At 36.3% G+C, this 15,880-nt stretch overlaps 1 protein-coding gene across 1 annotated transcript in view; it reads left to right on the top strand.

Moving 5' to 3' along the window:
• The window catches only part of LOC114047386 (proteasome subunit beta type-7), an 86,285-nt gene that overhangs the window by 27,544 nt on the left and 42,861 nt on the right, over window positions 1–15,880 (top strand). The window contains exon 6 of the mRNA XM_027868219.1: window positions 12,432–12,490. Coding sequence (XP_027724020.1) covers window positions 12,432–12,490 — 59 coding nt within the window. The remainder of the gene's footprint in view (window positions 1–12,431; window positions 12,491–15,880) is intronic.

Raw genomic sequence — 15,880 nt, 5'->3', positions numbered from 1 at the left:
ATGAAAAGAAAGCGTTCTTCCCCTTCACGAGGGGTTTAAATGTGATACTCAGTGCTTACTCAGGAGTGAAAACATCAAATTAAACTGTTTATGCTGACAAAGGACAAATCTGGATTTCAGCAAACGATGCAAGATTGTCTGATTGCCTGGCTTGTCTAAGAATAAAGCTTCTGGCCAAGACGTAATGAAATGCATGCATAAAATTAAACCATGGAAAGGCAGTATTTCAGCTGTAGGAAGCAGCGAGATGTTCCACCGCTCTCTAGTGGCTGAACTGGGTCCCCTGGCACCCACGTTGTTTCATATTCATAAATCAGCTCTTCACGCATTGGCAATGTCGGCCTTCGGAGCCGGCAGAAACACCGAGAGACTGGGCCTCTCAGCCAGGAACCAGAGTGAAAAATGATCCCAATCGATGGGGCTGTGGAGAGCACCAAATTTTACCCAGAACAAGAAGCAAATTGACTAACAATGAGGGAGGGTGAGTAAGCGCCCTGTCAGGGAGGGCTGACACTGATGGATTGGAAAGTTCTAAATGTTACTCTTTTACCGCTGCATACATCTTGCACTGTGGCAGTCAGTGGTGGCAAACAGGTCCTTGGATGCCTAAAATGAACTGCTCCTTAGCACAAGACATTTCAGAGTTAGTGAAAAATCTGGCAAAATTGATTTGGAGGAAGAGCAATTGAACTCAGTTTCCTTGGAGGTGGTTTTTTTTTTTTGTTTGTTTGTTTTGCTTTTTGCTCCAGAATTCTGAGGCGTTATTGAGAGAGATGTTGTTGTTTTTCCTCAGAAAGGGACGCTGCTGGTTGGCATAATCCCATGTGTGGTTCATTGGCCAAATTCATATCTAATTGCAGAATTATTCCCTGGAAGCCAAATGGAGGAAACTAATTTTAATCAAGGTCTTAAATGTGTTTTAATTGTGTTAATTTTCAGACCTGTGCTGGCTCAAATGAGTATGTCATAGGCTACTTGTCCCTGTGCTAGGTGAGCAATGCTAGAAACATAATATACTCCTAAAATCATAGAATCAAAGAATATTAGCACCAGGAGAAATGCTGGAATACAGAATGTTATAATGTAGAACGTTAGCAGCAGAATGTTAGCACCTAGACTTTTAGAATAAAGAACATAGACTATTAGAAAATGTATAAAATTAAAGGATATTAGAATTGAGAGTATTTATCATCCTATCTGTGTTTTCCCAGAGTGTTCTGACATTCTTGGTGAGCATAAGATGAGGAAAACTGAGCTAGGGAAGTGATTTTGTATTTCATTCTTGTATGTAATAGACTGCAGAATTTTCCAGTTTGGCATTGGTAATTTACTAGATCTTTTACAAGCAGGTTCCTGATTAAAAAAATAACATTTTCTAAAAACAAAAATAAAACCACGAAAACCCCTCAAACAAAAGGTATAATATTTCTGGATATTCAGAGCAAATAAATGCATATCATTTTCTTGGTGCATATCAGTTATTACTGTACTGTATAGTGTTTTCATAGAATTGAATTAAAATTAACCTCATAATGCTAATGGCCAGGGTTCTGTTTCTGTGTTCATATTTGGTATGAAACACTCCCCTTTTCTCACTGGTTATAATCCTGAATGACCTGTGGTTATCAAAAATTATATACATCTTCAAAGCCTAGAAATTCGCCACTATTGATAATATTTAAATAAAATATGCTGAAAGTAAACCCAAAAGAAGAACTCCAGATTTGCTCTGTGTGATTATCAGCACCATTCTGAGTACCACATTTTATGAAGGGCATTGACAAAGTAGAGCTTGTGTAAAAGAGGATAACTGGAATTGGAGTATACTCACAACCATGCTATACAAGAAACTGTTTTAGGAACTGAGGCAATTTAGCCTAGAGGAGAAGACTTGGAGGAGATGGGGGATAGACAGAGGCACGCTGTATTCAAAGTGGGCAGTCCTATAGAGTGAAAACTGATGCTTTAATAAGTCTGTTTGACTCAGGGGTAGACAATGAGTAGAAATTACATGGAGGTAGATTTTGTTTGATATAAGGAAAAACTTCCCAACTGTTAGAGATGTTTTAAATTGTGTGGTATGCCCCAGTGTTTAATAAAATCTTTGCCAGTGTAAGTTTTTTAACAGAGTATTTGTGACTATTTCTTGGGAATGTAGTAGATGGGATATGTATTTTAGGTTGGAGGTAGATTAGATTCTGTGATTCTCTAATTCTAATAAATATCTAGCTTCCCTGGGTGGCTGCTTTGAAAGGGACAACATATATGCATAAACTCTGATATGTTTGTTTAAAAAAATCTACCTTATAAAGTGTCATACGTCATAATGAAATTCTTTTCAATCTGTTTCTAATTTTAGTTAAAAGTTGACATATTGGCCTTTAGTGAATTTCTTTCACTTAAGAAAAAAGGCAAAAATATACTGGCCATAGGCTATATTAATAGGCTGCCTGCTGAAGATAGACCTCTTGAATGAAATTTCTCTGAAAGCAAAAAAAAAGTATAGGTGGATCCTGAAAGATAACAACAGCATATAGGCCAAATTAAAGAAGGTGGCATCAATGATTGACCATTATGGTATATTGTTTACTTATATTATTAGATATGGAACACAGTGATTTCCTCAATCCCTGATTTGGGTGGGAACTGCAGGTACTTACCCCCTTATAGCTGTATCCTTGGCAGCAGGTCCTGTGTAATTATAGTCATCTACACTTAGTCTGTGGATTGAAGAGAAGAACCTAGAAGAGTGAGGGCAGATGCCAAGGTGGCGAGGGCAAATGGAAGAGGGGAGAGTAGAATAGAAGTTTACCTAGAACATAGAATGCTAGAAGTAAAAGGGACTTTAGACTATAGCATTCTGGATCTAGAAGGGAACCTATAACATAGAATGTCAGAATGAAAAGTAGCTTTAGAGAGCCTTAGTGCAGTCCTCTAATTCTACAGGTTAGGTGACTGCAGGATAGGTAGAAAGAAATCTCTTGGAAGCTTTGTTTAACATGCCTCAGATCCATCCCCTGCCCCCAACACTATGAATTTTGTTTTGTTTCTTCCTGGAAGAGACAAAAGCAATTTTGAAGAGCTACTCAGAGTAAGTTGTTAATGAGAGACTGAAGGAGTTGCTATAGAACAGTTGTATTTAAATGAAATACTAGCAATTCTGGTTCTACCTTTGGAAGTGAAAGGCTGTGTGTGTGTGGATCAGGAAGAAGGAAACTGCTTCACATCTACTGTTTCTGGTCAAAGTACAGATCTTTTTGTTTCTTGTTAAAAAGTGGCTGGATTCTTCAAGGTGTTCTCTTAAAAGTGTGGCATTGGGCAATCATTTTTCCTCTCTGAGCTTCAATTTTGAGATGTAAAAAGTCTTAATACCTGTATTTTTATTGGGTTTGAAAGGGATTTTCTCTTTACATACCTATGTGTATATGTATTTATATGTTACACATGTACTTATGTACATATACATTTGTAGTTGGTCAGTCATGTCCTATTCTTTGTGACCCCATGGACCCTATCACATCAGACGAGGCCCTTCTATCAATACTGTCCATGGGGTTGTCTCTGGCCAAAAGATACTGGAGTGGTTTGCAGTTTCTTTTTCCAGTGAATCACCTTTTGTCTGAACTTTTCCTTTGTCCATCTTGGATAATGCTGCACTCCATAGCTCATAGTTTCATTAAGCTACCCAAGCCCTTTTACTACGGCAAGGCAATGATCCAGGAGAGGACATACACACACACACAAACACACACACACACACACATTCCTACTCAGGTTTCAGTTTCTTAGATTTTAAGATAGATTAGCAGACAAGTAATCAAGCACCATTATGCAAAAATATCCTACTTTCATATTCTTATGATGGTCCAAACCATCAAGTTATTTTGCCATTAGATAATAAATCAAAATGACATGGAACTGAATTAGAAGGGACCTGAGAAGTCATTAGTCCCAAGCCCTGCTGAATGGATGAATCCTCTCTACAGTTTCTCCAACACATAGTCCTCTACCTTCCATTTGAAGACCTTCAGTGATGAGGACTTTGTTCAGAGGCAATCCACTCCATTTCAGGAAAGCTCCTAAATGTTAGGTAATTGTTTGGTTTTTTTAGCGAAACCTCCCTACATATCTCCAGAAATCTGTTTTTTTTTGCAACTTCCTTCCATTGCACCATTTTGGCTGTACCTCAGAAGCCCCTCCAATCCATCCCTTTGCCAGTGCAAATTGCAGCACCTTCCTCCCTTGCCCCATAATCTTCATTGCATGCTATGGCTAGAAAATCATTACCTGTTGACCGTCCTGGTGATCCTTCACTGTACAGGTACTCAAAGCCTTTCCAGTTTAGTAGTACCTACTAGAACTTGTGATCTTGTTGGCATAGTCTTTGAGAAGAAAAGTAGATTTCAAAGAATGCTGGTTTTGAAGTCAGAGGACCTGAGTTCAAATTCTTTTTTTTTTTTTGGCTGCTCCCTATGTGACCTCAGCTAAGTCACTTTGCCTTTCTAGGCCTCAATTTTCTCAGCTGTAAAATGAGAGGGTTGTTCTAGTCTGCATTTCAAGACCCTTCTAGCTCTCAATCTATAACCCTGTAACTATAATGCAAGTATGTAACATAAAGTAATACAACTGGTCTTGTATATTTACCTGCATATATTGTCCAATGTTATATTACCTGTGGTTTTAGTAGTTGTATATAAGAGAACTATATATAGATTAAAGGGTATTAATCCTTTCAGTAGTCTTACTTATGTATTATATGCTGAAATTTCAACATGCTACTCAAGTCTAACATGTAATGGAAAGAATACCTTCAAAGATTTTTTTTAAATTGAAGTAACTAAGGATGGTTAGATCCTGAAAAGACAGTAGCCTTCACATATTTGAAGGGTTGTCATGTGGCAGATAGACTACTCTTTATTTTGCTTTGTGCCGGAAGGCAGAAGGTGCAGTGGAAGGAAGCTGCAAAGAGACAGATTTCTAGAGATATATAGGGAGGTTTTATAAAAGGAAGAACTACCTAGCATTTAGGAACTTTCCTGCAATGGAGTGGTCTGCCTCTGGAGGAAATCCTCATCACTGAAGGTCTTCAAACAGCAGGTGGATGACTGACTATGTGTTGGAGATGCTCTAAAGAGGATTCATCCATTCAGGAGGGGCTCAGGATTGATAACTTCTTAGTTCCTTTCTAATTCAGCTCTGTGATTCTGTGATCTTGATTTGTTATCTAATGACATAATAACTTGATGGTTTGGCCCATCATAGGAATATGAAAGCAGGATTCATTTTTGTATATTCATGTTGGTGTTTGGTTACTTGCTTACTAAATAAACTTTTTTAAAATCTGAGAAATTGGGTTGGGACAAAATTTGTATGTGAGAATTTTTACAGTCTCAGTTATATTTGGCAAAAATTTCATCCTTCCTAGTTTAGAGTCTACCTCTTAATATTTTATTAGGACTCCATGTATTATCTAGTTCTTTATTAGTTATTTAGTAAAGTATCTAGGCATCTTTTAATACACATAGTACAGAATACTGCTTTCATAGAATTTTACCATATTTGCTGTTATATCCCTCTGCCCTCTTTTCCCTGACATTTCTGTAGAATTATATGAACATCTGGCTCTGTGGCCGCTTCTGGTAACTTTCATTTACTTTTGAGACTTTTAGTGCAATTTCCTGAAGAACAGCCACTCAGAGTAGTACTGGAATCAGTGACAAATTTATTTGGGTTCAAAATTGCCTTCCTTCTTCCTACCCCCACCCCCATCCCCAATGCTTGTTTCCCTGTGATTCTTGGTATTTCTGTGAGAAAGGATCCAGAGTCAGAGGCTTCTTTGAATCTCTTAAGAGAGGGCACTGATTTGTAAGTGATTGAAATGTAGCATTTATTTAGAATTTACTTTCCTTTTAAAGACTGCACTTTCTGCCTTTTATTCTAGAGTAGGGTTTCTTAACCTGGGGTCAGTAAACTGTTAAAAAAATTTTGATAACTGTATTTTAATATAATTGGTTTCCTTTCTGATTTATTTTATTTTATGCATTTAAAAACATTATTTTGATAAGGGGTCCAAAACTTTCGCCAGACTGCCAAAAAGTTAATCTCTATTCTAGTGAGATCAGAGCTGGGAACTGTATATGAGCTGCAGCCTGCTTCAGGTGCACCCCTAAACCAGGACTGGCAGAGCGAAGGCAGAAATACCTAGTGATGAAGAGTTGGACAGCTGTAGAGAGTGACTGCTGACTAGCTTTTTCTTTCCTCCATCTGCTTCTGGCAAGGTCATTCACAGAATCTTAAAATGCTAGAGTTGGAAGGATCTCAGAATATAAAATATTAAAGCTTGAAGGGATCTCAGAACATAGAATGTTAGTGTTAGAAGGAACCTGAGAACATAGAACCTTGGAGCAGGAAGGTACCTTGTTGGAACGTAGAACAATAGAGTTAGAAAAGAACCCTGGAGATCATTGAACACAACCTCTATTTTATAAAGTGGACTGATACCTGGAGAGAGAAGATCATTTGCCCAGTCATATTGGGGATGAGTGTGGGGTGGCAGAGTGTGTTCCGTGCTTGAGAAAGGGGAGGGGAAGAGAAGAGGGAAAGGTTTAGGTGGTTTGACAGCGTGCTGCTTGTTTCTCAGAAGTAATAGAAAAGAATTTGGAGTGGGAGAAAGTTTTGTATGGGAAAGTCATTTCATTTTCTTATGGAGCATGAACCTAGAGGAAATATGTATAGTGGGGAGGATTAGGAAAGTTGTTACGATATTATTGGATGATTCCTAAGACAAGGCACCATAATGCTGTGGAAAAGGATTTGAAATCAACATCTGATTTGAATCTGTTGTTCCTAGCTTTGTGTTCTTGGTCAAATTACTGTAATCATCAACATTTACATAGTGCTTACTATGTGCCAGGCATTGTGCTAAGTGCTTTACAATTACTGTTTCATTTGATCTTCACAACAATCCTAGGATTTTATCCCCATTTTACAGATGATGAAACTGAGGTGAAAAGATGTTGAATGACTTGCTCAGGGTCACACAACTATTAAGTGTCCTAAGCTGGATTTGAACTCAGTTTTTCCTGACTCCAGGCTTAGTACTCTATCCAGTGCTGCTCCAGAGCCCTCTCTTCGGCTCATTTTCCTCATTTGTAAATTATGGTGTTGGGATAGATCGGAGGTGGAAAGCTCAGGCTTCTGGTACAGCCCAATCCAGATTAAGATGTAACTTGGGAAATGTTTTGACAAAATAAAAGATAGAATTGTTAATTTGTTGTTTTCTAAGTCAGTATGTGGTCAACAAGAATATGTTTCTATTTGAGTTTGACACCACTTGGTTAGATGACCTACCTGTAAGGTCTTTCCAGTCATAAATCACTTAATCTGTGAGTGGTTAGGTTGGGAGGTAAAAACTGAAACCTAGAAAAATAATTGTTGCCTTTTAAAAAAAATCATATTCATTTCTGAATATCATCTCCTTTCCACTGCCTTCGAGCATTCCCTTCTTTTCAAAGATTCAGAAAGAAAAAAACCAGCCAAAACTTCAAAGAGGTTCTGATAGAATAGGCAGCATTCCATACCCATAGTGCCCCACCTCACTAATGAAGGGAGGAAAGTGATTTTCTCATCTCCTCTCTGGAGCTCAGTTTGATCATTATAAGTATACAACATTCAATTTAGTTTTATTTTTTCTATTTATATTTTTGCAATTACTTTGCATATTGTTTTCCTGGTTTTACTTCACTTTGCATCATTTCATATAAGTCTTTTTATTCTTTATATTCATCATTTCTTACAGCAAAGTAGTATTCTACTACATTCTTGTACCACATGTTAGCCATCCGTCAGTCAATGAGCATTGTCTTTATTTCTGTTAGTTTGTTACTACAAAAAGTGGTACTATAAATATAATACATATGTGTCTTTTTTCCCAATTTGACCACCCTTGGGGCATACATGCATAGCAGTGGAGTCTCTGAGTCAAAGAGTATGGACATGTTAATCATTTTCTTAGAATAATTCCAAATTGCTTTCCAGAATGGTGGGACCAGTTCACAGGTCCATCTTTAGTGCATTTGTTGCTTATCTTTCTGCAGTCCTCCAGGACTTACTGTTTCCATCTTTTTTTGCCAGCTTTGTCAATTTCTTGGGTATAAGGTGAAATCCCAGAGTTGTTTTTATTTAAAAAAAATTAATCAGCAATCAACAAGTGTTTATTATGTCCTTTTGTGCCAGGCTTTGGTCTAGGCCCTGGGGATTCAAGTACAAAGAATGAAACCCTTACTGGCAAAGAGCTTGCATTCAAATGAGGTAGATTTGCATTTCTTTTTTTAGTGTTCTAGAGCAGTCTTTCATGTGGTTGTTAAAATTTTGTAATTTTTTTGAGAACTGTGTATACCGTTTGGCTACTTATCTGTTGATTCTTGTTCATATATATATGCATATGTATGTATATATTTGTGTTAATTTCCTATTACTTATAAGGCATTTATCAGAGATATTTGATGCAAAATTTTTTTTATTCTCATTGAACAGTTTCTTCTTATCCTAGCTGCATTGATTTTTTTCATGCAAAAACTTGAATTTTGTATAATAAAAATTACCTATTTTATATTATTTTGTGATGGCGTCTGTGCTTTGGTTCAGAATTCTCCCTTTAGCCATAATGGTTGTGAATTTGTTATTGCCATCCATTTCCCCCTCCCCTTTAAATTTTTGAGTGGGACTATTTTTATTTAGGTCAGGTATCCATTTGGAACTTGTGTTGGAATATATGGTATAACATGCTGTTCTAACCCTATTTTTTGCCAATCTTCTTTAGGCTTGTTGATTCTTTTTTTTTTTTGTAATTTTTTTTTTAATTTCAGGCAGTTGGGGTTAAGTGACTTTCCCAAGGTCACACAGCTAGTAAGTGTCAAGTATTTGGTCTGAGGCCAGATTTGAACTCAGGTCCTCCTGAATCCAGGGCCAGTGTTCTATCCACTGAACCACCTAGCTGCCCCCTTTTTTTTTTTTGTAATTTTTTTTTTTTAAAATTTTAAGGCTTAATGATTCTTATAAGGTCTATCCAAGATGTTTTTAGTAATGGAAGGAACATTGAATTCATGTTCAAAAACCTGGGCTCAAGTTTTTACCCTTAATAATTACCAGCTTTGTTATCTCAGGCAAACAGCTTGCCCTTTCTGGACCCTATTTTTTTTTCATAGGCAAAATAAAGAAAATGAGATATCTAACCTCACCTTCTTCCTTCTGATACTTAGCATAATGTTCTCCCTCATACATATAACAAGCCTTCTAGTAAATGTTCAGTTACCGGCTAACTCACAGTACTGTTTTGAGGATCAGATGAGATAACATATGTGAAAACATGAAAACTCTAAAGCACTATTCCTATGTAAGGTAATAAGTAGTTCTGTTTGTTTTAAATATAATTTATTACAGTTTTCTACAGTATTTACTCTGTACTTTTTCCATGCTTATTTTTGCTTGGTAGTTTTTGATTTCTCTAGGAATTTCTCTAGGAATCTCTGGATCCTCTTGACTTTAAACTCATGGAGCAGATTTTTAAAAATAAGTCACATTTACTATTTGTGTCTCTGGCAATAATAATTTGTATTGCTATAAAACATTAGTGATACCCTATATTGTAACCTTTTCATTTGTTCATAAGCAGAGTCCTTTTCTTTTCCTCCTTATGCCCAGCTGGATAACTTCTCCCTGAAGTCTGAAGCTGTGTGCAGATTGTCTTAAACATTAGCTTTGTTTACTAGTTCCTTTGTTTCAAAGATCTCAGACTGAAGGTGTGTCTCATAAGAAGATGGATAGAGCAAAGATATTTTCTTTATTCTCTACCTCTCAGAGTTGTGATTTGTAAATGATAAAATACTGTATTATGTCAAACATCTTGCAAACCTTAAAATAGCTACATACACATCAGAGATTGTAATTTTTTCCAGGAGAATGGAAGCCCCTGGAGGTCCTGGACTCTTTCTTTTTTTGTCTTTGTAAAGCTAGAGCCGCCAGAGTACCTTGCACATAGTAGTTGCTTAATTCGTGCTTATTGAATTGGATTGAATTTCAGGCTCTTGAGGATGGAGAATATTATGAATTTGCTAGGAGGCAATGCCTAGTGGAAAGCTTACTGAACTTGTGACTTTGAGTAGTTATTTCACCTCTCAGTTTCCCCACTAGGGCTCCAACTGGGACTCATTTTGTTAATCTACAATTTAGAGTACTGATCTCAAAGGTCTTTTTCCAGTTCCAAAATTCTGTTGTAAGGTTCCTTTTGGTTCTGCTGTTTTATATTCCAAAGTTTCTTCCATCTTTAACATTCTCTATTTTGAGGTCTTTCCAGCTCTAATATCCTGGGTTCTAACATTCTGTTTTCCAAGGTCTTTTCTAACCCTAACATTAGGTGATTTTATGCTGATTTGTTGTGATAGCCTTGTTTTATATATCTGGTTTATCTCCACCCTCTTTGAAAGGCTTCTTAAGTGTTCTTTAATTTTCATTTTTAATTTTCTTAAAGGAGGAGGGATAAGAAAAGAAATTGGAGTTGCCTATTGCTCCAATGCCTAAATGAATAGTCATTGCTTGTAATACAGGTCCACACTCCCTGCTTCCTACTGCTCTTAGATGTGATATATTTGGTACTGTAAAGGTAATGATCCTCAACCACAGCAATATTCCGTAACAGGAGTATCTGTCATATTCATCGGGATTACCATGTTCATTGATTTGTGTCTGTAAATCTGCTATTTCTACCCTTTAAATTTGATCTATAATTGGACCTCCTTAAATGGTTCAGATAAGGCAGTCTGTATTTTCTCAATGTGGTGTCACTGTCAGCGGCTCCTTTTTCATTATACATTCAGCCGACTTGATAAAATCAGCAGGACACCTCATTTGAAACTGTTTAATCGCTGCCTTTTTCCTTTGCTAAAACCATTGAGGTGGTCAAGCGATGTACACAAATCATTTTAAATAGAAAATATGGTTTTCTCTGTGACCCAGCTAAATAGATAGTGTTATGCAAAACAAGTTAAAAAGTCATAAATGCCAAAAAAATCTTCTAATTGGAGTAAAAAATTGTGACCAACTTTATTCTTGCTCCCAAAGTAGAGCATCCTGAAATATTGCCAGGATCCAGTAAAGACAAGATGATGATTTTCTAAAGAGTCACTCTTTTCTGAACAAAGCAAGTTTAAAATTTCAAATAGTGCTGAGCTGCTTTTTTTTTAATATCCATGAGTTGGGAGCATGTACTTATTTAAAATGCTGGGACCTCAGTAGTACTTTACTTGAGATGAATTTGGTAGCCAGTTACATCAATGCAATCATAACCTTTGAACCAATCACTGTTGAGATAATATATTTTTGTTTCCTTGTCTGTCATTTTGGGGCTATTCAATTGTTACTTTTCAGAGCACAGACTGAAAATAATCGTCCCAAAGCCATGCTCTACAGGAGTAGTGAAAGAGTGTGGTGGCAGCAGCTTGAGGTCCCATTACTGTTGCCAGGACACTACTTTCTTCCCAATGTGTCATTGCTGGTATGCTAGTGTCCTCCCTGTGTGTCAAGGTGGCTGTTACCAGGACAGCTCATTAAAACAATCTAGTCTTCTGGCATGGTATTTAGCAATATACCCAACAACCTGCCAAAGCAGAAATGTGAGCCATAGGAATCAAAGTGGAGCAGAATATATAAAGTGATGTGGCATTCTCTCTTTTTTTTGTGTGTTTCTTTTATACATTCTCTCTAACCTCATTTTCATGCTTCAGCAGTGTACAGTAGTTGAAAGAACACTGGGCATAGACTGGAAGACCTGGATTTGAGTCCTAGCTCTTATTAACATTGATTATGGACACATGTCACTTAGCCTTACTTATCCTTATTTTTCTCATCTGTAAAATGGAATAATAATACTTGTACTTCCTGTATCATAATGTAAAATGTTAAAGTAAATATTAAAATGCTAAGTAAATGTGAGTTATTATTTTGTTGAATAATTTATTCTCACTCATGCTAGTAATTAAAGCAGGGCTAGTACCAGGCTTTTGCAAGTTTTGTAAGTGTGAATATTATTTGAAGAAGAATATGCTGGGTATATATGGTCCAATTAGGATTGAGCATTTTTTCACATTTGAATGGTATTTTGCCCTTTGTCAGCATCTCCCCTAAAAGTAGCATAGATGTGGAGAAATTGGGCATCTTTTAGGCAAGGAAACTAAGTGAATCTTTTTGAGCACTGGTTGAGAAATTAGGAAACCTATGTTTTAAGACTCTCTTCTGCCTCCAATTTGCTGTGTGACTGTGGACATATTACTTCCTTCTCTGGGCTTTAGTTTCCTTATCTTTCTAACAAGGAGGTTAGATTAGACAATGTCTAAGATCCCTTTCAACTCTAATAAGCTGAATCTTATTTCTTATAGGTTCTGGGTCTTTGGCAGCAATGGCTGTATTTGAAGATAAATTTAAACCAGACATGGAGGTATGTAAAGCTGCTGTGTCCTCATATCTTCTAGAGAAACTTAAGTTCAGTTATTTCGAAAGCAGTGTTCTGCTTGTCTATCTATCTCTTTATCTCTCCATCTATCACATTTTCATGTTAAAAATTGATAGCATTCCTTAAAAATTGTATTAAAGGAAGCATGATATAGTAGAAAGAATATTGGCCTTAGAGTCAGATGGCCTGGGTTTGAATCCAGGCCCTGCCACTTAAAAGTTTTATAACTTTGTTCAAGTCACTTTACTTTTGTGGGCCTTGCTTGTGTTTATAAAAATGAGTGGGTTGGATGAGATGATCTCTTAGGTCCTTTCATCACTAAACAGTTCAACTATATCATTCTGTAAATATTATTTGACATTCTCTAATTGAGAATTCAAAATAAATGTGAAGTAAGTAGGGCAGGAGTTTTTCTGGTTTCTGAATGACGATACTGAGACATAAAATAGTTCTCTGACTTACAATGGTAACAGAGTAGAGCTAAGATTTTCTGGGTTCAAGCCCATTTGTGTTGTGGTTTTTTTTTCCCCCCATATTCCAATTTTGTCTGGGCCCATTATTACTTGACATGAGAAGATTGATCATGGACACATCACTTTGCCTTAATTATCCTTATTTTTTTCATCTTTAAAATGGAATAACAATACTTGTACTTCCTGCATCATAGTGTTAAATGTTAAAGTAAATGTTAAAATGCTAAGTAAATGTGAGTTATTTGTTGTGAATAATTTATTCTCAATCATGCTAGTATACATAGAGTACTAGAATGGTTAATTTTATATTTGCCCAGCATTTTACTGTTACTGCATTCTGTCTTGTAGTGATTAGTAGTTTGCAGCCTCTTATGGGCTGTTGATCCTTATCATCCTTTACAGTATAGGAGTCTATCTAGCATGTCATTTCACTGGGATTTTAGGTATACTTGTTCAGTTTAGTGATAGTCTACTCCTCTTTTCTGCTATTTGGAAATAGTAATAGTCCTGACATTTATCTAGCACTTATGTTTTTCAAAATAAATTTTTATTGATATCTTTTTTCCCCTGTACCACCTAAATTTCTCCCAGTATCCCTCCTTCTTTTCCTTTCAAGAGAGCCAACCCATATAATGTATACTATTTTTTTTTTTGAAGAAAAAGAGAAAGAAGAGGAAAAGCCATATAACCAATCATTGCATTAAAAAAATGTATGGAATAATCCACATCTGTGGACTTCCCACTTCTTTAAAGGAGTATCACTTTGAATTTTACAAAGTGTTTGCATTATCTCTTTAATGACAAGAGATTTGAAAATTTGATAATGAATGAGACTAGATGGGATGAGTGCTACTCTTCTGTCAAGTTCCACCAACACCAGGATGAGTCAGATGTCATTGTCCCAGTCACACTAGGAGAACACTATGACAGATGATAGGCTGCGTCAAAATGGTAGCTGATTTTTCTTCTTTCCCATTGGGGTGCTAGTGTGCACAACTGAAAATAGCAGCACACACATACTTTTATAGCAGCACAAAATCCTGGAGTGAAATTGCACAGCTTTTAAGTCCGTATGGATTGCTCCATATCTTGGCATATGAGGAGGATGTGGTCATTAATGGACTCAGCTTTTCCATAAAGGGATTGGAATGCTGGTTTCAAAGGGACGGTACTTTTTTATTTCTTTTCAGATAGGATAAGAAATACTTCTGAGTGACATGCCACTAAATCTCCTTTATGATCAGTGTCATTCTTATTTTCAAGACCTTGTTTGCATTCTTTAATAGTCAGAAAACAAGATCAAACCCATAGGTCTTACATTGTTTTCATAATCATACTTCCAGAATGAGAAATGAAAATTGTCACTGAATCTTAGAATTTTAGAGATGGAAGGGACCTTAGGACATATAAAATTGGAAGAAGCTTGAAGGGGCTTTCTAATAAAGAAGTTTAGACTGCAGAAATTTGAGAACTAAAAGAGACTTTTGAACATAATATGATAAAACTGGAAAGAATCTTAGAACACAGAACATTAGAATTGGCAGGATGCAGCCATGGTGTGGTAGTAAGTTTGGAATAAGAAGACCATGTGTTCAAATTCTGTTACAACTACTAACCATATGACCATGGGCAAGTCACTCAACTTCTTGGGGCTTTATTTTCCTTATCTGTGCATTGAGGAGGTTAGAATGGATTAATGACCTCTAAGTTCTCTCTTACCTCTAATGCTTGTAATCTCAAGCATCTGGGATTAGTAAGGACCTTAGAGGTCATCTGATCCAATTCTATCTTAAGCAGAAATCTCCCCTAAAATATCCACCACAAATGGTCATGTAGTCTCTGCTTAAAACTATTTTCCTCCTTGTATGAAAATGAAGAACTTCTTTCTGAAGTCTGCAGCTTTGGATACTATGTGATGCAAAATCAATTACTTTTAGAGGCAGCTGGTTCCATTTTTGAAAGCTAATTAAAGCTCTCCAAACAATTAAGTTAAGTCCTCTCCTTTTTAACTTCTCCATTAGTCCTAGTTCTGTCCTTTATGGCCATAAAGTAAATCAAATGCATCTTCCACATGACAACCCTTCAAAGAGTCCTCTCCATAGTAGTTTTCATGATGACATTGCAAGATACTTGCATGTTTTTTAGTTTGATATTATTTATCTTTGCCTAGTCTTTTGAGCAGGAATCTCATTTCGTAAGTCTTGTATAAATCTGAGAGGAAATAGCCATGTTGATAGCCTAGAATTTTGTGTTCAAGATAATTATTGTCCCCCCCAATATTCAGGTGACAGTAGAATTTAATATATTTTTAGCCTAACAATGTATAACTGCATATTAAAATCTACTTAAGATTCAACAATCTAGGTAAATTTTGATAAAAATCTACTTAAGAGTCAATGATCTAGATAAATTTTGTTAAACTAGAGGTTATAAATTCTAAAGGGTTAAGAATTTGGGATATGTCTCCAGTTGATAAATGGTCAAAGGATATGAACAGGCAGTTTTCAGGTGAAGAAATTAAAGCTATCTAATGAAAAAAAATATTTTAAATCACTATTGATTAGAGAAATGCAAATCAAAACAACTCTGAGGTACCACATCACACCTATCAGATTGGCCAACATGACAAAACAGGAAAATGATAAATGTTGGAGAAAATGGAGGAAAATTGGAACACTAATGCATTGTTGGTGGAGTTGTGAAATAATCCAACCATTTTGGAGAGCAATTTGGAACTAGGCCCAAAGGGCTATAAAAATGTGCATACCCTTTGACCCAGCAGTAGCACATCTAGGTCTACATCCCAAAGAGATCATAAAAACAGGGAAAGGACCCACATGTACAAAAATATTTATAGCAGCTCTTTTTGTGGTGGCAAAGAATTGGAAATTGAGGGGATGCC

This window comes from Vombatus ursinus, unplaced genomic scaffold (assembly GCF_900497805.2).
Source record: "Vombatus ursinus unplaced genomic scaffold, bare-nosed wombat genome assembly UNPS02014786.1, whole genome shotgun sequence".
NCBI lineage: Eukaryota > Metazoa > Chordata > Mammalia > Diprotodontia > Vombatidae > Vombatus > Vombatus ursinus.
This window is presented reverse-complemented; position numbering and strand designations above follow the sequence as displayed.